The sequence below is a fragment of the Dryobates pubescens genome, chromosome 5 (genome assembly GCF_014839835.1).
Source record: "Dryobates pubescens isolate bDryPub1 chromosome 5, bDryPub1.pri, whole genome shotgun sequence".
Classification (NCBI taxonomy): domain Eukaryota; kingdom Metazoa; phylum Chordata; class Aves; order Piciformes; family Picidae; genus Dryobates; species Dryobates pubescens.
Genome location: NC_071616.1, coordinates 5,705,946 through 5,730,570, shown reverse-complemented (window position 1 = coordinate 5,730,570; position 24,625 = coordinate 5,705,946). Strand labels below are relative to the sequence as shown.

The 24,625-nt window shown below is 50.1% G+C and overlaps 1 protein-coding gene across 1 annotated transcript; it reads right to left on the bottom strand.

The window, feature by feature from the left end:
* Positions 1 to 6,051: 6,051 nt before the first annotated feature.
* ZFYVE19 (zinc finger FYVE-type containing 19) lies at positions 6,052 to 22,207 on the bottom strand. Its single transcript, XM_009910756.2, has 11 exons — positions 21,992 to 22,207; positions 21,355 to 21,476; positions 18,990 to 19,043; positions 18,343 to 18,503; positions 16,015 to 16,160; positions 14,745 to 14,859; positions 13,509 to 13,718; positions 12,197 to 12,276; positions 11,439 to 11,549; positions 9,237 to 9,379; positions 6,052 to 6,573 (listed from the first exon to the last, which is right to left on the bottom strand). Exons 1-11 carry the CDS (start codon positions 22,043 to 22,045, stop codon positions 6,507 to 6,509), a joined length of 1,263 nt encoding a protein of 420 aa, XP_009909058.2. The 5' UTR covers positions 22,046 to 22,207; the 3' UTR covers positions 6,052 to 6,506.
* Between the last annotated feature and the right edge of the window lie 2,418 nt (positions 22,208 to 24,625).

Here is a 24,625-nt window from a genome sequence, read left to right as displayed (position 1 = left end):
TCCTCTTTAATACCTTCACTGATGATCTGGATGAGGGGATTGAGTCAGTCATCAGCAAATTTGCAGATGACACCAAGTTAGGAGCAGATGTTGGTCAGTTAGAGGGTTGAAGGGCTCTGCAGAGGGACCTCGACCAACTGGACAGATGGACAGAGTCCAACAGGATGGCATTCAACAAGTCCAAGTGCCAGGTGCTGCACTTTGGCCACAGCAACTCCATGCAGAGCTACAGGCTGGGGTCAGAGTGGCTGGAGAGCTGCCAGACAGAAAAGGACCTTGGGATACTGTTTGACAGCTGGCTGAACATGAGCCAGCAGTGTGCCCAGGTGGCCAAGAAGGCCAATGGCCTCCTGGCCTGCATCAGGAATAGTGTGGCCAGCAGGAGCAGGGAAGTCATTGTGCCCCTGTGTTCTGCATTGGTTAGGCCACACCTTGAGTCCTGTGTCCAGTTCTGGGCCCCTCAGTTTAAGAAGGACATTGAGACACTTGAACATGTCCAGAGAAGGGCAACAAGGCTGGGGAGAGGCCTTGAGCACAGCCCTGTGTGGAGAGGCTGAGGGAGCTGGGGTTGTTTAGCCTGGAGAAGAGGAGGCTCAGGGGAGACCTCATTGCTCTCTACCACTACCTGAAAGGTGGTTGTAGCCAGGAAGGGGTTGGTCTCTTCTCTCTAGCAACCAGCACCAGAACAAGAGGACACAGTCTCAAGCTGCACCAGGGGAAGTTTAGGCTGGAGGTGAGGAGAAAGTTGTTCACTGAGAGAGTCATTTGTCATTGGAATGTGCTGCCCAGGGAGGTGGTGGAGTCACCATCCCTGGAGGTGTTCAAGAGGGGATTGGACGTGGCACTTGGTGCCATGGTCTAGTCATGAGGTCTGTGGTGACAGGTTGGACTCGATGCTCTTTGAGGTCTCTTCCAACATTGGTGATACTGTCATACTGTGATACTGAGTCTTTTGCAGGCAGGTGCCTCTCACAAATGAGAAAGAGGACACAGTGTCTTGCTGCACAGCCTTTTCTGGCTGCAACTAATGTATGGGCTGGAAAAATACCAAGGAAACTGCATCCAGCCTCTCAGCAGGTCAGTAACCTGACACACGTGGCTAGGAAATAAGATGGTAAAGGCAGGCTGATCTCTTAGGCAGAGCAGACTCTCACCTTATGCTCTCATCCCTATGCTCTCACACCTGCCCCTCAAACACAAGAGGTGAGCTGCTGAGTTGCATCCAGAGGAGCAACCAAGTACCAATATGTTCAAGGCTAGTTTTTGAGTAAGTGTTTAGTGAGATGGGGACAGAAGAAGCCAACTCTGGAACAAAAGGGACATGCAGGTTAGCTAAGTTTAGGAAAGATGTTGAGTTGCTGGAACACGTCCAGAGAAGGGCAACAAAGCTGCACCTGCTAAGACTCATGTAGCAGACCCCCTGAGCAAGGAGAGCAACACATGAAGAGCCCTCAGCTCTGTTAAAAACATCCATCGGGTTCAAGCAGAACTTCAGGGGCAAAAATCTGGGTGGATAGGCCATGGGTTGAGGGTCCTGAACTAGAGCTGCAATTAACTTCAGCACAGGAATGCACAAGACTCCAGATTAATTACATACCCTACCAGAAGGCTGTGTTTTATTCTTCTGAGCTATGACAGAACCAAGAGCTGAGATGCCTCTCCCCTGGCCTGACAGACTTCCCCTCTCCCCCAGACACTATTCTGTATTCCTCCAGTATGGGGAAGGGGGGATGCAAAGAGCATTGAGGTTTGGAGCACAGCCCTGTGAGGAGAGGCTGAGGGAGCTGGGGTTGCTTAGCCTGGAGAAGAGGAGGCTCAGGGCAGACCTTATTGCTGTCTACAACTACCTGAAGGGAGGGTGTAGCCAGGTGGGGGTTGGTCTCTTCTCCCAGCCAACCAGCACCAGAACAAGAGGACACAGTCTCAAGCTGTGCCAGGGGAGGTTTAGGCTGGATGTTAGGAAGAAATGCTTCATAGAGAAAGTGATTGCCCATTGGTATGCACTGCCCAGGGAGGTGGTGGTATCACCATCACTGGAGGTGTTTAAGAGGGGATTGGATATGGCACTTGGTGCCACGGTTTAGTTGATGGTGTTGGATGATAGGTTGGACTCAATGACCTCAAAGGTCTCTTCCAACCTGCTCTGCTCTGTTCTATTCTATTCTATTCTATTCTATTCTATTCTATTCTATTCTATTCTATTCTATTCTATTCTATTCTATTCTATTCTGTTTTTGTCTGTGCTTTAAGTCAGACTGTTACAACTGAGGAAAATGCAGGCTCTTGAATCTCTGCTTGGCAGGAGCTGTCTTTGTGCCTGTTCTGCACGTAGCAATAAAAGCTGCTGCCCCTACGGTGTGCAGCTGGTCCTGATACATGAGGACATGACTACCACATGAGAGCAGTCCAGATGAGCACAGTGTGACCATGGGGAACCCAAAGAAAGATGGGGCCAGTGCTAGACGATTCCTCAGTCCAGGGCTACTAAAACAAACAGAAAAAGCAGCATAAGGCAATCAGAGCAACTTCTTTTTGCTTAGCTCTTTAATGTAGTAAACCACATTTGCTTTTATTTTGGTTTTGGCTGTTCTCAGCCTAGGTTATAAAGGAGAGATTAAATTGATTTGGGCTCTTTTTTATAGCTTCCAATTGACTTGGCTGCTTCTCTGCACCATCATCAGCAGAAGGCTGTAGTGTTTGGAATGCAGATACTGCCTAAGAATGTTTCTTTAGAGGAGCTGAGGCTGGAGGTGAGGAGAAAGTTCTTCCCTGAGAGAGTTGTTGGCCATTGGAATGTGCTGCCCAGGGAGGTGGTGGAGTCACCATCCCTGGAGGTGTTCAAGAGGGGATTGGACGTGGCCCTTGGTGCCATGGTTTAGTCATGAGGTCTGTGGCGACAGGTTGGACTTGATGATCTTTGAGGTCTCTTCCAACCTTGGTGACACTGTGATAACTTTGCCCTTGTGACTCTACCAGAGGAGGCATTAAAGCTGAGGTGCTTTTCTGATTGAAGGTTGATGAAGGTGTATAAAATACCCTTTAATGCAATTTCCCCTTGGTTATGACCAACACTTACATTGCCTTTTAAAAAATAGTCTGTCTGCTGCCTTTGAGCACATGACCATGTTACAGCACTTGAGACAATCTGCATATTTGTGAACCACAGCAAAGGCAAAGTTAATGCAGTTTGACTTGCTGGAAGGTGCCCAGAGAAGGGCAACAAAGCTGGAGGGGGTGGGGGGGTGGAGCACAGCCCTGTGAGGAGAGGCTGAGAGAGCTGGGATTGTTTAGCCTGGAGAAAAGGAGGCTCAGGGGTGACCTTATTGCTCTCTACAACTACCTGAAGGGAGGCTGTAGCCAGGTGGGGGTTGGTCTCTTCTCCCAGGCAACCAGCACCAGAACAAGAGGACACAGTCTCAGGCTGTGCCAGGGGAGGTTTAGGCTGGATGTTAGGAAGGGGTTCTTCATGGAAAGAGTGATTGGCCATTGGAATGTGCTGCCCAGGGAGGTGGTGGAGTCACCATCACTGGAGGTGTTTAGGAAGAGACTGGATGGGGTGCTTGGTGCCATGGTTTAATTGATTAGATAGTGTTGGATGATAGGTTGGGCACGATGATCTCAAAGGTCTTTTCCAACCTGGTTAATTCCATTCCATTCCATTCTATTCCAACTTCAACCTGATGTTATTATTTTGATTTCTTCTTGGGGTGGAGCCTGCATGTCATAGTTCACATACAAAACATTTGGAAAGGGAAACAAAAGCCTTCTCCTGCCCTCATGGCATGCTGCAAAGAGGCAAAGCAGCTGATTATCTTTCTTGAAGATACTAAGCTCTCTTCAGTCCCTGAGTGGATATGACTGAGACTGATCTGGCCTCCTGTCAGGAACTGATTGTTTACCAGACTCTTCCCTTCTTTACAAGCACCTTTTAAAAGGCAAGGACAAGGAACCAGCAACACAGCTAGAAGTGCACAGCACACTTGCAGGTCATACAGTCATAGAATGGTCTGGGTTGGAAAGGACCTCCAGAGGTCATCTAGTCCAACCCCCTCTGCAGTAAGCAAGGGCATACTCAACTAGACCAGGTTGCCCATAGCCCTGTCAAGCCTCACCTTGACTATCTCCAGGGATGGGGAGGTCATGCAGCATTCATCTTTCACAACAGTTTCAGACACCTGATCTAGATATCCCTTCCCCCCCACATGTTGCTCACTGAAGCAACAGCAGCAGTGGTAATGCATTTTTTTTAGGGAGGGAGGGAGGGAGGGAGGGAGGGAGGGGGGTGGGGAAAGTGATTGGGCTGCTACTAAAACAGCCAATTAGCTGCAGAAAGCTGGGCAGCCACACAAACATCCATTAGTGGTGCAGGGAAAGCATCAGCATGTGTGTGTATATGACTGTAGAGACTCCTCTGTGCATGACTAAGTCCTGTTTCAGGTACTGGGTTGGGTGCATTTCTGGATTCCTTGGGATGGCCCCACAGAAACCCATCTGGGAAACTAAATAAAAGTGCTTCTGGCTGTAACCTGCTCCTTTACTTCTGATGTGAACAGGGCAGGGCTTATGAGACCCAGGCTGCCTTGCTGCAAAAAGCAGCTCAAAGCTTGGCTGTGGCTGATGAAGCATTCGAAGTGTTGCAAGCAGTGCATCAACTCATACTATTATTAAAAGGGGGAAAAAAAAAGGGGGTGGGGGTGGGTGGAAGGGAGGGCAAGCAGCTGTAAAACAGGAATTAAAATGTTAAAACGTGTACTAACTGCTGGAAAAAGCAGAGTGGCTGGAACCCAAGGGAGGGGATGTGGCTTAGAAGAGACACAAGAGCAGGCATTTGCGTGTTCTCCTGCACATGCAAAACACAAAGGATTTAACCTAGACACAGAGCTGGGCTGTCTTGCTCTCAGGTCAAATAGCAAGGAAAAAGCATCACTCCAACAATAACACAGAGCTAGAACACAGCATTTTGTTTTCTAAGCCTGCAAGCTCCTCAGGGCACTCTCTACTTAAATTTTGTGTTAACACAGGGCTCATTGTGAGCTCTGGAGTCACAACAACTGAAGTAGTTTTCCTATCTCCATGTCCCACAGAGAGAGGAACTGGTGGAGCAAGGCCTGCCAGGAGAAAGGAGATCCTCCACAGCAGTCAGGTTTTGTCACCCCCTGCCTAACAGGAGTTTGGTGGCACTGCTGAATGACCTTGCAGCCTTCAGTGTGCTGACTATTCTTCCCTTGTCTGATACAGGTTTCTGTTGAAGGACCTTATCCAGTCTAGCATGTTACAACAAAACCCATCTTCAGCAGCAGCTTATTTGTTGTGCTGCTCTGGCTAAGGTGCAGGCAAACACTTTTGTCAACTCACCTCGGAGGCAGTGACCTTGAGTGCAGGGGCAGGGCCCTCAGCTGGGAGTGGCAGTGTCAAACCAGACAGGCAAGATTCATTGGAAACTCCCTGTCAAAGGCAAATCCTAGGCTTTGGTTTAGTTTGCCACTGGACTTTGTCAGCCTCCAAGAGCTGTCTCAGAAGCCACATTATAGTCCTGGGAAGAGCTCATGCTGAGGGCATATTACAGCCAGTTTAGGGCAACTTTAGTTGGGTGATAGGAGTAATTCTGGGTGCTTTGGTCACTCGCAATTGCCCCTTGCATTTGGACTCTCTCTAGAGAGGGGTGTGAGCATATTAAACTGAGCTTCTCTCACAGCCAGATAAAGAGCAGCACACAGGTAACATCTTCATCCTACCAGGGGACCAAAAAAATAAGCATTGTTCACATAGGACACAGACTCTTCCAGACTACATGGAATCGTGGCACAGCCACCAGGGACCACAACGCTGTGCCCCAGGAGCAGGTTACCTCTGCAAAGCATCCCCCATTCTGTGAGCAAAAGGCTGGGCAGCCCAGGCACCTTTTCCAGCCATACCACAGGAACATTTTTGATGACTTCACAACCTTTCATTTCTTTCTCTAAGCCACCTGACACTAGGCCTAAGACTGCATTACTTTGTAAAGGGCTGTATCAGGTGTCTCCAGGACAGACTTTAACCACAGGCCTCCGTAAAGAGTTTTTATTATGCTTTGGAAGTTCTCATCACACATGTGACCACGACAGAGACAAGTTCTCTTAGTGCAAAGTGCTTTGCTGCCTCTTGAACCAGTGTGCAAGCTGTTAGCAAAAGCAGGAAGTTACTTATCAGCCAGTCAGAACTGCCTGAAACACACATCTTTAATGCTGCCCACGCCGCCTCAGTGGCTGTCCTTATAGACTCGGATCTGGCTCCTCACACCAAGCCCTCCTTCATTCCCAAGCATGCAGAGCAAACCCTGCACTTCTTTGGTTGTATGAGGACAAAGTCATACACCCTCCAAGCCTCTTGGGTTACAGCACATCCTTTAACTGTCCGAGGCATCACCCGTTTTGGCTGCAAATCCGCTTGGATTCTTCCCATCCGGCCAACTCCTCTCTTTTCCTGTTCTCCGTCTCCTTTGCTGTCTGTGAAGGCCATGATCACTTCTACTTGCAAGGAAGATGGTAGCGGGAGGTGTGGTGGTCCTTCAGGTCAAACTCATCATGGCCTTCCCTGAGAAGCAAACATGAAGTGCAGTCAGAAGTGAAGACACAGGCAGGCAGCTTCCCCTTAGCCACTGCACAAGGTAACTTCACAGTATCACTAAGGTTGGAAGAGACCTCAAAGATCATCGAGTCCAACCTGTCACCACAGACCTCATGACAAGACCATGGCACCAAGTGCCACATCCAATCCCCTCTTGAACACCTCCAGGGATAGCGACTCCACCACCTCCCTGGGCAGCACATTCCACTGGCTAACTCTCTCAGGGAAGAACTTTCTCCTCACCTCGAGCCTAAGCTTCCCCTGGCACAGCTTGAGACTGTGTCCTTTTGTTCTGGTGCTGCTTGCCTGGGAGAAGAGACCAACCCCTTCCTGGCTACAACCACCTTTCAGGTAGTTGTAGAGAGCAATGAGGTCTCCCCTGAGCCTCCTCTTCTCCAGGCTAAACAATCCCAGCTCCCTCAGCCTCTCCTCACAGGGCTGTGCTCAAGGCCTCTCCCCAGCCTCATTGCCCTTCTCTGGACACGTTCAAGTGTCTCGATGTCCTTCCTAAACTGAGGGGCCCAGAACTGGACACAGGTCTCAAGGTGTGGCCTAACCAATGCAGAGTCCAGGGGCACAATGACTTCCCTGCTCCTGCTGGCCACACTATTTCAGATGCAGGCCAGGATGCCATTAGCCCTCTTGGCCACCTGGGCACACTGCTGGCTCATGTTTAGGCAGCTGTAAATCAGCACTCCCAGGTACCTCTCTGTTTGGCAGCTCTCCAGCCACTCTGACCCCAGCCTGTAGCTCTGCATGGAGTTGTTGTGGCCAAAGTGCAGCACCTGGCACTTGGACTTGTTGAATGCCATCCTGTTGGACTCTGCCCATCTGTCCAGTCGGTCGAGGTCCCTCTGCAGAGCCCTTCTGCCCTCTAACTGACCAACATCTGCTCCCAATTTGTTGTCATCTGCAAATTTGCTGATGACTGACTCAACCCCCTCATCCAGATCATCAATGAAGATGTTAAAGAGGATGGGGCCCAGCACTGATCCCTGGGGCACACCACTAGTGACTGGCCTCCAGCTGGCTGTGGCACCATTCACCACCACTCTCTGGGCTCAGCCTCCCGCCAGTTCCTAACCCAGCACAGAGTGTTGCTGTCCAAGCCACGAGCTGACAGCTTAGACAGCAGTTTGCTGTGGGGGGCGGTGTCAAAGGCCTAAGGTCCAGCAGTCTTTAACCAGAAACCTCTCCCCAGGGTTAGTTTGGAAGACCCAACTGACTATTCAAGATACTCATTTTTCATAGAAACCTCTGAGGTGCTCATCCTTGCCTGCTGGAAGGGGAAATAACAATAGGTCCCGCTGTCTCTTTCCCTCTGCCAGATTCACGTGGCTCATTTTCAGCACTGTGTCTGACTCTCAGGCACATGAGCAACTTCTATGACAACAGTCAAAAGGGCAGTCTGAAAAACAGCTGCTGTGGCTGCACTCCCAAGCAGCTGTCTTAACCATGCTCAGAAGCAGGCAGTCCTGAGTGAGGCACAAGCCTGAATCTGAAGCATGCAACTGATACATTCACTCACCTGCCAGGCTGCTGCTGATTCTGCTTTGACTGGTGTTTGCTGTCTGATAGTTTTGTTTGGTTTTAATCATCTAATATTGACAGCCATATGCTTTCTTACCATTTTCATATGCTCTCCCCAACTCCATTTCCATCTCTCTACAAAAACATTTGCAGGAAATGAGAGAATATGCACAAAGAGCATCTCTTGCTCTCCCAACCAACTCCTTAGCATCCTGCTGTCCAAATGTCATCCAGCCAACTACCCACTGCTTTAGAGGCATGAAAAAAAGAGGATCACAGAAACATTCAGGTTGGTGAAGACCCTCAGGATCACCAAATCCAACCATTAACCCTACTCTGCAGGGCTCATCCCTAAACCATATCCCCCAAGCACCACATCCAAACCACCTTTAAACACCTCCAGGGTTGGTGACTCAATCACCTCCTTGGGCAGCACATTCCAGGGCCTGACCACTCTCCATGGAAAAAAAGTCTTCTTACTGTCCAGTCTAAACCTACCCAGTCACAGCCTGAGAAGCCACATGAGCTGTGAGTGGCAGTATTGTCTTCAAAGGGATTAACCCTCCAAGTCTGAGGCACTGAACTTCTTTGTCCAAAACAAAAAGAGTAAATAAATATCAAGCTGCAGATGTTTAAAAGCCAAGACTATAGCTGCTGCAAGGCCTGAGGAAAAAAAGGTTCACCCAAATATATTTCAACACCCATTTTTTTAGTATGGGTTAAGACTGCCGAGCCTCAACCTAAGGAAAGCCTCAGGAATTCATCCTATCTGATCTCCCTCCCCTCTTAGGGGAATGCAGCCCAGATTATCCATCAGTGTCACTCACAAGCCATAGGAGTCACTGAACAATGGTCTTGCTTATCCCATCCCACACAATGCAGCACAGCAGACAATGTTCCCAAACATGCACAGGAGCAGCTCAGACAGAACAGTTCTGTCCTGCTCAGCCCCTGCTCACACAAAGCGCTTCCAGAACAACCAGCACTCGGCTCAGACCTGGGCTCCTCGCATCTCCCCTCCTGCTGCCTGCTTTTGTGCCCCAGGGGAAGGGGGAAGAGAAGCAGCCCAGCTCACCTGTGCCCCAGCCAGTGAGGCTTACCTGAAGCAGCGCTGGCAGTAGAGGTCCCCGTCGCAGCCGTGGCAGCGCAAGGTGGCATCTTCGTTGCAGATACAGCACCAGGGGAGCTCGTCCTCGTCACTGTCATCTGCCCTGGCAAGAGCTGTGGTGGTTGGAGTTTGGCTCTGGTTCACAAGGGAAACAGACACAGAATTCAAACCCCAGCAGACAATTCAGGGCCTTCATTGTAATACTGTGTCAAGGGCACCAAGCCCACATCTTCTGGCAGGCTTCACAGCAATATCAAGAGATAGCCAAGCCCTGGCAGGCACCACAGCAGTATCTAGAGATGGCCAAGCCCTGCTGCAAGAGCCAGTGACCAAGAAGTTTCACAGCCTCACAGATTGCACTGGGCTGGAAGGGACCCTCGAAGGTCATCTTGTACAACCCCCCCCTGCAGTGAGCAGGGACTTCTCTGACTACATGAGGCTGCTCAGGACCACATTAAGTCTGATCTTGGATGCCTCCAGGGATGGGGCCTCAACCACATCCCTGGGCAGCTTGTTCCAGTATTTCATTGTGAAGAACTTCCTCCTTATATCCAACCTAAATCTGCCCTGCTTCAGTTTCAAACCACTGTCCCTCATCTTATTGCTAGACGCCTTTCTAAACAGCCCTTCTCCAGACTTCCTGTAGGTCCCTTTCAGATACTGAAATGTATCTGTAAAGTTTCCCTGGAGCCTTCTCTTCCCCAGACCAAACAGCCCCAATTCTTTCAGCCTGTCTTCACAGGAGAGGTGCTCCAGCCCTCTGATCATCTTGGTGGCCATCCTCTGGACCTGCTCCAGCAGTTCCTTGTCTGTCTTGTGTAGGGGACCTCAGAGCTGGACACAATACTCCGGGTGAGGTCTCACCAGAGCAGAGCAGCCACATCAGCTTTCTGTGGGAGGGGAAAGCTGTGGGGAGGGGTTGTTCTCCCCCTGTTACAGAAAGAAAACTGGGACAAAGGAAGTGATTGCCTAAAGGCCCCTTGCTAGTGATTTGTACCCGAGATTGGGCCCAAAAGATCTTCTGAAACCAATCTAAAAATCTATCCTTAAGGCCACCTCTTGGCTCCATCTGCTCTACAGAGAACTCTTGTGGAACTGAGCAGCCACACACACACTGGGACACAGTGTCTGGGCCCTGGCAAGGGCAGCTTCCTAACACCACAGCAAAGAGGTGGCACTATCTTTTCCATCAGTAAGCCCAGGAGTGCAGGGTGGTGTAACCTGTGAGATGGATGCTTTCAATAATGCTTACAATTAAGTAAGTTCTCCTACTGGGGCCAGGCCTGTCAGGTGCCTGTGAGTCACAGGTCCATTTAATTCTTGTAATACACATTAGAGAAGGTGGATGTATCTCCCTAACAGGCTGGAACTCATCCTGAGCATAGGGTATCTTGTTACTAATTCCTTCCTCTGACGTTATCTGAGCACACGGCCAGCTGATTACTATCTAGAGGTTCTACTCTGCACATGTTGGAAGCACTGGCAAACCTCCCACCTACCCTGCTTCAGGCTGTATGGTACCAGACTGTGGCCTTCTTGGGCTAGTCACACTGGTGAGTTAAAAATTCCTTCTCTAATACTCATCTTGTGAAGCCTATGTTAACTTCTCTGGGTTTAGAGGACACCATCCCATTGAGCAGAAAGGGAGCCTGAATGGAATTGCACCCAGGGAGCAATTCTTGAAAGTACAAGCATGTGGCCTCCCAATACCTGAAATGGGCCTACAAGAAGGCTGCAGAGGGACTGTTTACAAAGGTCTGTAGTGATGGGAGGAGAAGCAATGGTTTGAAATTAGGGAAGAGGACATTTAGACTGGATGTTAGGAACAAGCTCTTTACCATGAGGGTGTTGGAACACTGGAACAGGCTGCCCAAGGAGGTAGTTGAGGTTCCTGGAGATACTCAAGGTCAGGCTCAACAAGGCCCTGAGCAACCTGATCCAGTGGAGCATGTCCCTGCTCACTGCAGGGGGGTTGGATTAGATGACCTTTGGAGGTCTCTTCCAACCCAAACCACTCTATGATGGCTCAGGGCTGGTCAGCCTTGCAGAAGCCACTCAGCTTGTCTGCTCTGGAGCAGCTGATTGCTGGGCTTTTTCCTGCATCAAGCCTAGGATACAGCAAACTTGCTGCAGAACTACGCTCCCCTGAGACCCTGTAACTGTTATTTCAAGAGACTGTGACCACCTCACTGACCTTTTGCTTTGCTTTCTTGTGCAGGTTCTGTTGTGAGGGTCCTGGTTGGGTGGTTTGATCTGGGGGAATGTTGAATCCACTTGCTTCATCCAGGGCTGCTTCCTCTGTGAGCTGGTAACAAAAGAAAGCAAGACGACTTGTTTCAAACAGTTGGGAGCCATACTTCAGGCTCTGAATGTCCTGCCCTTTTCCTTGGTCTCATGCAGTAACTGCAGATGACAGGTCTGAATACATCTGAGGTTATCCAGGCAGATGTGAGCTTGCTCTTTGCCTTCCAAAGAGACAGTGTGGCAAGCAAGGGCCTTCAGTTAACACACTCTACTTTACAATGCAGGTATCAGGAGACCCTCACCATGATGCTAATCACAGATGCATGGTCTCTAACCTGGCAGAAACAGAAGTACAGGAAGCTGTGTCTGCATGCAAGACAATTCAGACAGCAGCAGAAGCTGTGCTAAACAGTACACATCTCATCCATGTTCTAGGTGAGTGGGAGAAAAGATGAAGCAAGAAGCAAGCAAAATGGAGAGGAGACACAAGCCACAAGAGACACTAAGCATGAATGAGAGAGAGAATGTGAGAGAGCAGAAGCAATGCTGTCAGTAGCCTGCAGCTGAATGCTCCACAGGAGCTAGCATTGGAAAAACAACTAGGAGGGGAGGAACAAAACTGCCCAGGAACAGAAACTCATCCCTTCCACACACACACTGGGAATGACTGACAGGAAGATAAACAAGGCCACAGCTACAACTTCTGACCTGTTTTAGCACTCTGCGAATGGCTTCCTCCTCAGCCACTTCCTCATCACTGTCAGGGAGTCGACACATCTCCAGGGTGACTGCAGGAGGGAGACAGCAGACTGTAACCCACACCTGCCTCAAACCTTCTGCCCCATCCTGTGCCAGGCACAATCCTTCCTGGTGTATGTTTTTGCCATCCTGGCTCTGGCACAAAGAGATCCTTTTCAGAGGGGCACTCCTCACAAAAGGCTGTCATTGATTGCTTTCAATACTGGAAGAAGGAAGGAAGAAATAGCAGTGTGCCCAGGTGGCCAAGAGGGCTGATGGCATCCTGGCCTGCATTAGGAATAGTGTGGCCAGCAGGAGCAGGGAAGTCATTGTGCCCCTGGACTCTGCACTGGTTAGGCCACACCTTGAGTCCTGTGTCCAGTTCTGGGCCCCTCAGTTTAGGAAGGACATTGAGACTCTTGAACATGTCCAGAGAAAGGCAACGAGGCTGGGGAGAGGCCTTGAGCACAGCCCTGTGAGGAGAGGCTGAGGGAGCTGGGGTTGTTTAGCCTGGAGAAGAGGAGGCTTAGGGGAGACCTTATTGCTCTCTACAACTACCTGAAGGGAGGTTGTAGCCGGGTGCAGGTTGGTCTCTTGTCCCAGGTAACCAGCACCAGAACAAGAGGACACAGTCTCAAGCTGCACCAGGGGAGGTTTAGACTGGATGTTAGGAAGAAGTTCTTCCCAGAAAGAGTGATTGGCCATTGGAATGTGCTGCCCAGGGAGGTGGTGGAGTCACTGTCCCTGGAGGTGTTCAAGAGGGGTTTGGACATGACACTTGGTGCCATGGTCTAGTCATGAGGTCTGTGGTGACAGGTTGGACTTGATGATCTTTGAGGTCTTTTCCAACCTTCTTGATTCCATGAAATCCCCACCAAAACCAGAGCTTTACTTTGAAAAGATTTGTTCACTTCACCAGAGCATGCTAGAATTTACCTCAAAAAAGGGTGCAAGACAAAGCAGCCTGACCTCACAGCTCTGGCAGACCACTCATGCTGGTCTTGTGATATCATAGTATCACCAAGGTTGGAAGAGACCTCAAAGATCATCGAGTCCAACCTGTCACCACAGACCTCATGACTAAACCATGGCACCGAGTGCCACGTCCAATCCCCTCTTGAACACATCCAACCAACTTGCACAACTTTACAGACAGAAACAAATCTCAGCCTGCTTCTTGCAGAGGAAAGGCATCAAATGGATAAAAGTCTCTCAGAAAAAGAAATGACTGTCACAGGAACTTGGTTCCTCTCTGGGCACTGCATGCTTGTCTGTTACCCACCTTTCTCTGGGTCCTCGCCTTTGAGTGCTGCCAGTCTCTTGGCGACTTGGAGGATCTTTTCCTGCCTCGTGTTGTCTTCCCTCAGCTCAGCAGCAGCTTCTGCCAGAAGTTTATTCTTCTCCTCCTCCAGCTGCTTTGGGTCCAGACTGGCAGGGCAAGCACAATCTTCACTGTCCCCATTGAGATCGTTCAAGCTTTGGCTGCTGGCAGCTGCAAACAGACACACAGAACATGCTGGTGGCTCAGCAGCAGCGCTCCTTGGGCACACACAACACAGCTGAAGCAGTGCCATGAGAGCAGCTTGCTGCTTTCCAGCTGGGTAATAATGGGTGAAGGCAGGCCACAGGAGGATCCCCACTGTCCACAGAGAAGAAAGGGAACCGATGTGTGCTTTACAGTGAGATTCCAGAGAAAGCACTGCAGCTAGGAAGATGATGGCATCCCAGATTGCCTAAGTTGTGGAAGAGGGTGCTGGTGTGTTAGCAGCAGCAACAGTTGCTCCCCAGGGAAGGGTAACCTTAGCAGCAATATGAATAGTACAACCCTGAGAAGGAGGAAACCTCTCCAAACAAAGATAATGAGAACCAGCCAAATAGAATAAACCAGGTGGGAAAAGACCATCAAGATCGAGTCCAACCTATCACCCAACACCATCTAATCAACTAAACCATGGCACCAAGCACCCCATCCAGTCTCTTCCTAAACACCTCCAGTGATGGTGACTCCACCACCTCCCTGGGCAGCCCATTCCAATGGCCAATCACTCCTTGTGTGAAGAACTTCTTCCTAACATCCAGTCTAAACCTCCCCTGGTGAAGCTTGAGACTGTGTCCTCTTGTTCTGGTGCTGGCAGCCTGGGAGAAGAGACCAACCCCCACCTGGCTACAACCTCCCTTCAGGTAGTTGTAGACAGCAAGAAGGTCTCCTCTAAGCCTCCTCCTCTCCAGGCTAAGCAACCCCAGCTCCCTCAGCCTCTCCTCACAGGGCTGTGCTCCAACCCCTCCCCAGCTTTGTTGCCCTTCTCTGGACACCTTCCAGCAACTCAACATCTTTCCTAAACTGAGGGGCCCAGAACTGGACACAGGACTCAAGGTGCCCTTGTTCAGTCTGGGGGGAGATAAGGACAAACTGAACACATAGCTCACCTGTAAGCTAGATAAGGAGGCACATATTCCCTCCTCATCACAGCACATACATTATTAGACAAAACAGATCTTTGGAAGCCAAAATAGATACCTTGAGGCTGGACTCTTGGTCTGTAATGCTCATCAATGGCTACTTCCTCAGACAGTTGAGCTAACAGGTCATCTGTCTGCTGGGCCAGACTTCTAGTGTCAGGAGGCTTGTGTACCTAAGAAATAAGGAGGGCAAGGGAAAAGGCAAATGAGAGGAAAGTGGCACACTCAAAGGAAAAGTTTGGTAATGAAGAGCATCCTCGGTGGGGGCAGCATGAAAAGGTGCATCCACTGATCTTCACAGTCTCATCTCACATTTATTTGTTGTAAGACTTCCAGGGCTTCATTCCCAGAGGTGCTGAAAGCACTCCACTCTGAAAGCAGTCACCCAAACAAGGCAAAGCGGTGCTGAACACAAGGCAGCACATGCTCCTGGGTCCCAACCCCAGCTCTGCCACTACCCTGGTGTAAATAAGGTGCCATTCTCAACAGCACCAGCCAGCAGCCCTGCTGAGGCCTATGACAGCAGGTGGGTATGCAGCACTGCTGAAAGAGAAGCATGAGGAAACAGTTTCTCAGGGCCAAGATCATTCATATAAGCTTTGAAGGCATAGATCCAATCTCAGACTAACCACCCTGTGCTTCCATTTCTGGAATGAGTCACAGGATTTTGCCCAGCTGGGATGCAGTAACAACTACAAGCTAAGGTTAGAAGGTAGGGCTGAGAAGCCCCAAACACAGACAAACAGCTCTGAAAACACAACAGATGTTAGGTATACAAATGAGTTGAGTGAAAAAAACAACCCATGGCATCTATCGTTAAAAATAAACACAACCCACACTTGACATGAAGGAACACACTGCAACAGGGCAAGGGGTGATGTTCTCCAAACTGAAGGGGGAAGATTGAAACTAGATATGAGAAGGAACTTTTGTTTGCAGTGAGGGTGATGAAAGACTGGCCCAGGTTTGCCCAGAGAGGTTGTACAAGCCCCATTCCTGGAAACACTCCCTGTCAGGTTGGACTGGGCTCTGAGCAACCTGATCTACTTAGTCCCTGCTCACTGCAAGGGGGTTGGGTTAGGTGGCCTTTAAAGGTCCCTTCCAACATAAAGCATTCTATGATTCTGTGCTGCATTTAAACTGAAACAGGGAACTGGTAAAGGCTGGCCACTCCCTTCTGCAGCAACGGCACAAACAGGAAAGGGAGACTTCTGGAGGATGCCACCTGGACACAAATTCTGAGTAAGGAAGAAGAGCTAACATGCTGAGACACCAGATACTATGTCAGCTTACAATATACTGCTGCCTAAATAGCTGAGGGAACTTACAGGTCTGGGAGCCTGGGAAGGAGGATCCCTCCCCTGCAGGGCAGCCAAGCGGTCCTCCATCTCCTGTGTGGATGGAACAGGTCTCCAGCAGTCCTCCTTCAGAGCAGCCAGCCTAGCCTCAATCTCAGCCTGTGTAGGAATGGACTCTGCAATCCAGAATAGCCCAAGGGGAGGGGGGAAAGATGACTTTGTTACTGAAACAAAAGGCTTCAAATTTCTTGTCAATTAAAATTGTATTTCTGGAATCAGACTCTGAGAACCTGAGCAAAGCCTTCCCTCACCCCCTGATGTCAATGAGGGGTCATACTGCAGTGAGTCTGAGACCACCCTAAAGCTAACTGCTGTCCTTTGCTCCTTGTCTCCTTCACAGTTTATCTCCTGCTTATAAAGTCAGCATTAGGGTAATCTCATTTGGCAATCAGCTTACTCAGGATACTAGGCACAGGCAGAGAACCAAGTGTCATGTAGGCAGCACAGGCCCACATCTCTCAAGGTAAACTTAGGTGGTGTCACAGACTTGAAACCCTCCCATGCTATACAACAGGATGAGGGGAAATGCTCTCATGTTGTGCCACAAAAACCTTAGGTTGGATATTAGCCCTTTTTGTCAAAGAATTTTTCTGATCAAGCATTGGAACAGGCTTCCCAGGGACGTGGCAGAGTCACCATCCTTGGAGGTATTTACAAGGGGTGTAGACATGGCACTTAGGGACATGGTTTAGCGGTGAACTTGGCAGTGTTAGATTTATGGTTAGATGATGATCTTGAAGGTCTTTTCCAATTCAAATGATTCTATGATAATCAGGTAAACCTCTTTGCAGCATGCTCTCTGCCTTTCAGAGGGCACACATCACAGTATCACAGTGTCACCAAGGTTGGAAGAGACCTCAAAGATCATCAAGTCCAACCTGTCACCACAGACCTCATGACTAGACCATGGCACCAAGTGCCACATCCAATCCCCTCTTGAACACCTCCAGGGATGGTGACTCCACCACCTCCCTGGGCAGCACATTCCAATGACAAATGACTCTCTCAGTGAAGAACTTTCTCCTCACCTCTAGTCTAAACCTCCCCTGGTGCAGCTTGAGACTGTGTCCTTTTGTTCTGGTGCTAGTTGCCTGGGAGACAAGACCAACACCTTCCTGCCTACAACCTCCCTTCAGGTAGTTGTAGAGAGCAATTTGGTTTCCCCTGAGCCTCCTCTTCTCCAGGCTAAACAATCCCAGCTCCCTCAGCCTCTCCTCACAGGGCTGTGCTCAAGGCCTCTCCCCAGCCTCGTTGCCCTTCTCTGGACACGTTCAAGTGTCTCAATGTCCTTAAACTGAGGGGCCCAGAACTGGACACAGGACTCAAGGTGTGGCCTAACCAATGCAGAGTACAGGGGCACAATGACCTCCCTGCTCCTGCTGGCCACACTATTCCTGATGCAGGTCAGGATGCCGTTGGCCTTCTTGGCCACCTGGGCACACTGCTGGCTCATGTTTAGGCAGCTGTCAATCAGCACCCCCAGGTCCCCCTCTGTCTGGCAGCTCTTCAGCCACTCTGACCCCAGCCTGTAGCTCTGCATGGGGTTGCTGTGGCCAAAGTGCAGCACCTGGCACTTGGACTTGTTGAATGCCATCCTGTTGGACTCTGCCCATCTGTCCAGTTGGTCGAGGTCCCTCTGCAGAGCCCTTCCACCCTCTAACTGACCAACATCTGCTCCTAACTTGGTGTCATCTGCAAATTTGCTGATGACTGACTCAATCCCCTCATCCAGATCATCAATGAAGATGTTAAAGAGGATGGGGCCCAGCACTGATGCCTGGGGGATACCACTGGTGAGTATCAAAACTGGTTTATTCTCCCACAGGCACCACGAGGCTGTCGAGAACCTGACACTTCTGTGAGGTGGGGCTGGCCAGAACATAATCCCACAGAGAATGGCACTGCTTTTGCCCAGGACAATGACCCACAGGAAACCTTCTGGAAAACAGTCTGGCCAAAGCCCCCCATTTCAATCTGTACATACATGACACAGGCTTTTCCCCAAAACAATGGGAAATGAGAACACGATTTTACAGGTTCAGCTACTGACCCAAAATGGAGAAATAGTCTCAAGAGCAACTCCAAGAAGCAAAAAGAAATTGGAACATTACTTTAAAATCACTGTGGAATCTGACCCTTGTGGCAGCAGGATGTGGATGCTCTGTCCAATTTTAACCCTTCAATTCCCTAAAAAGAAAGGCTTTTCAAAGCCCAGCATTTCCCTCTCCCCCCAGGTTCCACATTTCCCAAGCAGCTGTGTTCCCACCCAAAGCATCTTCATCATCCTCCAAAACTTACTTGGTTTCCTTTCTTCCCTGAGCCTCTCCAGTCTCTCTGCAATAGCTCTGTCCTCTTTTGAGAGCCCCATGTATCTGGAGCCTGTTTGCCCTGGGGGTTTTGTAGTTGCCTTCTGTTGCTCTTTCATCTGGTTTTGCTTAGCCTCAAGAGCTGCTACACGCCTGTGGCAAGGATGGAAAAAAAGACATGACAATTGAGAAGGATTTCAACTCTGAGGTATGAAAACATCCCCTGTGAATCCATCAGGCTATGGGAAGAACATCAGTGTAGAACAGAAACCACCCCCTCCTGTACCACCCTTTCTCACAAGAGCACAACGAGGTGCTCCCAAGAATAAGGAAAACATTAGCCCACAGGACCAGCACACCACTTCCAGGGAGACAAGGAACATTTCACTGCCAGCTTCCTGTTTCCAAGCCAACCCCAACCAGTCACAAATAAAGGCAGGCAGTTGGCTGCTCAGAGGTCTGTTCAAAAGAGCACACATGCACCAAAACAAAACTCCCATCCTTTATCTCGTTCTGAGCAAGCAAATACCCACACATCACAGCCCCCACTTTTGCCGGTCTCTCTAGGGGATGAGGAATGAGGGCCTGAAAGGCTACTCTGCAGCAGAAACAACCATCTGACTGACAAGTGCAACTCACTTCTTGTAGTTTTCTGGTGGTGACCATTTTGCTGAGCTGCTTGGAGACCCCTGTCTGAAAGACAAAACAGTTTCTTTGAAATGAAGATACTGGCAATGCTCCAGCCATCTAGTCTCTCAACTCAAGAGGAATCAGCAGATGTTTCTCAACCTCCTGGTCCAGCTCCTTTCATAATCTCATTAATATGGAGAGTCATCAGCTTATGGAAGAGACTGAGATCATATAGCTGCCTGGGACAGCAGGAGACTTCATTTCTAGTTCTTTGGTCCAGTAGTTTTGCATCTGCATAAAATGTGATTTAAGATGGTCACCAGTGACCCAGAGGAGGTGTGGCTGAAACAGCCTTGCCTCCCACAGCCTGCACCTCCCAGTTGAGAGAGCAGGTAGAGAGCAGTTAGGTAAGACTCTCAGTGTCATTAGCTTCCATACACTCTGCAAGGAGCTGTGGCATACAATGAACCCTGCATTATATCACCCACACACTAAAGAAAACATTACCAAAATGATTATATAACCACCAGTATCATAATGGCAGCCAGCACACTTAGCCACACAATATGTGTTTGTGGTGTCCATCTCCTGCTTTGCTGTATGCAGGTTGAGCTGCTAAACTACACACTCAGGTAAGGTAGTTGGCATACTGTAGTCATTCTTAGAAGGCACAGCTCCACACACATCTGGGCTGTGCTAAGGCCTGTACAGTAATGAAGGAATGCAACACTGTTGGACCCCCTTCCCACTTGTAAGGTTTCTGTTCTGAAAGCTATTTGCATGAAGAATAGAATAGAATAGACCAGACCAGGTTGGAAGAGACCTTCAAGATCATCACGTCCAACCAATCAACCAATCCAACCCACCTAAACAACTAAACCATGGCACCAAGCACCCCATCAAGTCTCCTCCTGAACACCTCCAATGATGGTGACTCCACCACCTCCCTGGGCAGCACATTCCAATGGGCAATCACTCTCTCTGTGTAGAACTTCTTCCTAACATCCAGCCTAAACCTCCCCTGGTGCAGCCTGAGACTGTGTCCTCTTGTTCTGGTGCTGGCTGCCTGGGAGAAGAGACCAACATCCGTCTGTCTACAACCTCCCCTAAGGTAGTTGTAGAGAGCAATGAGGTCTCCCCTGAGCCTCCTCCTCTCCAGGCTAAACAATCCCAGCTCCCTCAGCCTCTCCTCACAGGGCTGTGCTCAAGGCCTCTCCCCAGCCTCATTGCCCTTCTCTGGACATGTTCAAGTGTCTCAATGTCCTTCCTAAACTGAGGGGCCCAGAACTGGACACAGGACTCAAGGTGTGGCCTAACCAATGCAGAATACAAGGGCACAATGACTTCCCTGCTCCTGCTGGCCACACTATTCCTAATGCAGGCTGTAACTCTCTAGTATTGACATTGAATAGACTAAAACCAACAGAAAATAAAACCCACAAAAGACACATGGAGAAAGGCTGCCCTGTTTTCTTAATGGCTTTGGATTTCTAAAAGGAAACCAGAACATTTAAAAACTGAGACACTCGATACTGCATTTTCACCACCAGTGAACAGCTCACACTGTTTTCATCAGCCAGTGCTTTTGAACTGAGCTCCTCTGCTAAGGAGAGGCTCTTCTCCTTTAGACACCTGCAAAGCCACGAGATTCCAAACTCACTGGTGAAAATTCCTTGCTACAGAAGAGGCAGGAAGAAGAGAGGTAAAAGAGAAATGCAAGAGAAGGGAGAGGACACAGAAGAATTGGTTTCTCAAGGGAGGTGTAATAAGCTCGTGCTCTTGTGTGACTTGTTGATGTGTGTAACTACTGAACCACTTTTTTTGCTTGTCTGTTTTCAATGGGCAATCCAAAGGTCATGCTTGCAAATAGTTTTCTTTTAAAAGCAACCCTTTTTCTCTTTTAATAGCAAAACAATTTTATGACACAAAACTTTGAGTCTTCAGGCTACACTTGGAAAGGGACCCCTCATGTGTGTCACTGCCCACAGAGGCAATAACACTTTGAGCATCATCTTTGTCAAGCTGCTCAATTACAACACATCTGAAAAGACTGCTAGTGCTTACAAAGGGGTGTAGATTCCTGGCTGGGGCTTAACCTGGTCTTGTCTGGCTAAGATTTCCACAGGCATTCAGTGTCTATCCATGATTTAAACCTGGTTCTTTCAGACTATTCTGTCACCATACAGAAGAGCCTCACAAATCCTGATCACAATGCACCTAACAGCAGCTCAGCAACGGCCTGTCTGGAAACCCCAAGGTACAGGCAGTGCACGAGCACAAGTGCAAGGCACAGCTCTGCAACACAACACTGGGCAGCAAAATGAAGAAACAAAGCAGGATCCTATCTCTGGGGGAAGAAACACTCCCACCTTACCCAGTTAGCCTTCCGTGACACTGCTTGCACACCTTCTGCTGGGCGCTTCCACAGCGGGGAACCACAGCACTGAAGCTAAGGCAGCCTGAGCAGAAGGACCGGCCGCAGCTCTTGCATCCACACTGCGGAGACACAAAGGAGGGGCAGGACAGGGCTTCAGCACCGAGTCGCCACGCACGGAACCCACAGCTCTGGCCGGCCACATGCAGGAGCAAGGCCCATGCCAAGGTGCACTAAAAATAACGCTGAGGTTATGCTGCTTTTGAAAGAACCCGTATCAAGAGCTGCTGCTGCTGCAGATATGGAGACTCTGAAGAGCATCTGACCACCAGCACGTAACTCCTGCTGGAAACAGAGGCACCATTTCATCTCATAAAATGACAAAGCACGTGTGTTTCTATGGCATCTAATGACACCTAATTTTCCCCCCCTTGTTTTTTTCTTTTCAGTAATCGCCCGCATTTGAAGACATACTGAAACCAAGCACCACGAGAGCTCAGTAAGCAGCACAAGACTGCGATGCTGGCCGGGGCGCGGGCCCGGGCGCCTGGCGAGAGCAGTTCCCCGCTTCCTTTCTCAGACCCTCACACTTCTGGGCAGGCACCCGCGAGCCCTGTCCCCCCTCAGCCGGACTTGCCTCTTTCTTGAAGACAGAGAACTTGGACGCACACCCATAGCACCGGCTATCCATGGCACTGGCACTACAGGGGGCGAGACTGGGCCGACCCAGCGCTCAAACACAGCGCTGCACCCCCACTGTGCTAAGCTCCATATCCTCCCTCTGCTCTATAGCCCGCAGGGTCCTTTTACAGCACCGAAGCGCGGCAGCCAGCGGGGGTATCGGTAACGGGGAGGCTGCGTCATGGCCCTCCCACCCTTCGCACGCCGGGCTGGCTCCACCCCTCCCCGGCGCAGGGCCCGCCGGGAGCTGTAGTCCTCCTCGCCGCCCACTCCGCTTCCAGCTGCCTGACAATCCGCTGCAGAAGAACTACCCTGCCCGGGGCTCCACAGCGCCCCCTGCGCCGGGCATGCCGGGATCTACCGGCCCTGCCAGACAACATCCTGTACTGCCGCGCGGTGCATTGTGGTACCTGTAGTCTGAAGGCAGCAGAAACGCAAGCGGTGGGGCCTGCCAAGACTCCGTTTCCCGGTAGGCACTGCGGTGTCCTCCGTCGGGGCTGATGGCGATGGCGGCTTCTGGTCGGTGGGGATGACTAGTTGGTGTCGTACCTCCTGTGGCGGGTAGGGGAGGAGAGAAGGCTCGGCAGCGACTCCTCCCCGCGCGGGAGGGCGCACAGGGCGACCTTCTTGACGCCACGGGGTGGGTGCTGCTTCGGCCTCGCCGCTTGTCAGGGTTCCCCCCCCACCCGGCCTATCTCTGTTTGCCGTTCCCACAGCAACGCAAAGCACTGTCACTTGTGAAGGGGGAGAGGGAGGACCGGCAGGCCGGGTGTTTGGCTGATTTCTCGTTGTGTGGTTAAGTAATTGCTTACAACAGTTAGTAGACTCATAGAGTCACAGACGGGTCCAGGCTGGAAGGGACATCCAAAGGTCATCCAGTCCAACCTCCCCACAGTCAGCAGGGACATCCTCAACTAGACCAGGCTGCCCAGGGTCTTGTCGAGCTACACTTTGAGTATCTCCAGGGAAGGGGCCTCAACCACCTCCCTGGGCAACCTGTTCCAGTGTTCCACCACCCTCATAGCAGAGAACCTGTTCCTGACATCCAATCTAAATCTGCTCTTCTGTCTTTGAAGTTCCAGCACAGCATCACAGCTTACATGCCAATGTATGCCATGCTCTCAGCCCAGCAGGCATAGTTTGTAGGGTGTTGCATTTGGGGCCGTTAGCTGTTGTTGGGTGTTGACAAGTGTATTCTCTAATGAGAATTAACACTGTGCTCAACTTACCTTTTTGCTTAGGGGTGGGGGGTAGGGGTGAGATTCTGGTTCAGGAAGGCATGTAATTAGCTGAGCTGCAAAACTCCAGTCACCCCAGCCACTACTGGTGCCAGTGTTTGTGTGCCTTCAGAAGAGAATGTCCTACAGTATTAGTAAACAAAAGTGACTGAATGTAGTTCCAGGTATGGTTGGTTCCCATGAGTCCTTCTCTTAATTGTGGGCTTACAATTACATTTTGCATTCTTTCCAGTTTAATAGATAAGCCCACGTTGTAAACCCCACACAAATTAGGAAGCTTACTGATCAGTTCAAAGAATCATAGAATCGTAGTGTCCAGAGAAAGTGCAACGAGGCTGGTGAGAGGTCTGGAGCACAGCCCTATGAGGAGAGGCTGAGGGAGCTGGGGTTGTTTAGCCTGGAGAAGAGGAGGCTCAGGGCAGACCTTATTGCTCTCTACGACTACCTGAAGGGAGGTTGTAGCCAGGTGGGGGTTGGTCTCTTTTCCCAAGCAACCAGCACCAGAACAAGAGGACACAGTCTCAAGCTGTGCCAGGGGAAGTTTAGGCTGGAGGTGAGGAGAAAGTTCTTCACAGAGAGAGTTGTTAGCCATTGGATTGTGCTGCCCAGGGAGGTGATGGAGTCACCATCCCTGGAGGTGTTCAAAAAGGGATTGGACGTGGCACTTGGTGCCATGGTTTAGTTGTCATGAGGTCTGCGGTGACAGGTTGGACTTGATGATCTCTGAGGTCTTTTCCAACCTTATTGATTGTATGATTCTATGAAGTAAGTTTCATTACTATCTGAACAAAGCTGAACTTGGAGGGAAAAAAATTAGGGTTTCCCCTCTCAAGCTTTCAGGTAAAGAACAGCAGAAAGACAGCAGTGTAAAACTTGGTAGCCAAACTTTGCACCCATCCTGCAGTTGTGTTAGAGAGCACCTGGAAATTCCATGCACTGTAGGCATAAAGCTGGGAATCGAGACAAATATAAAACATACTTTACACAAATAGAAGACTTGGATTAACGTTGCCTTTGCTACTGAGCTGGTCAAAGGGAAAAGAGGAAATTTCAGCCTGTTACAGAGCAAGCTGATGCTGCTCTGTCATACAAAGCAAAAGCAGCGACCCAAAGAACCTTCCTATCCAGGGAGCTCCGCCAACAGAGGCGCAGGGCTGGGAGCACGACAATTAAAGACACTGAACTGATCTATTCATATGGAAGTCGGAATCGTGACCAGGACAGGAGGCGACCTCACTCTCCCGCGTTTGTGGAAGGAGGTACATTCACGTTGCGCTGCTGGTGTCCACCAGAGGGGGCCCGGCCCCCGCAGTTCCTTCAGCTCCTGCGCCAGGAAAGCCACCTGGCAGCTG

Excerpts from the sequence above, each read along its gene's own strand:
- ZFYVE19 (XM_009910756.2), bottom strand. The coding sequence starts at position 22,045 with ATGGATAGCCGGTGCTATGGGTGTGCGTCCAAGTTCTCTGTCTTCAAG. Across the intron at positions 19,044-21,354 it reads TGTCACGGAAGGCTAACTGG|ACAGGGGTCTCCAAGCAGCT; the intron begins GTAAGGTGGGAG and ends TTTGTCTTTCAG. Across the intron at positions 16,161-18,342 it reads CAGGGAAGAAAGGAAACCAA|AGTCCATTCCTACACAGGCT; the intron begins GTAAGTTTTGGA and ends TCTGGATTGCAG.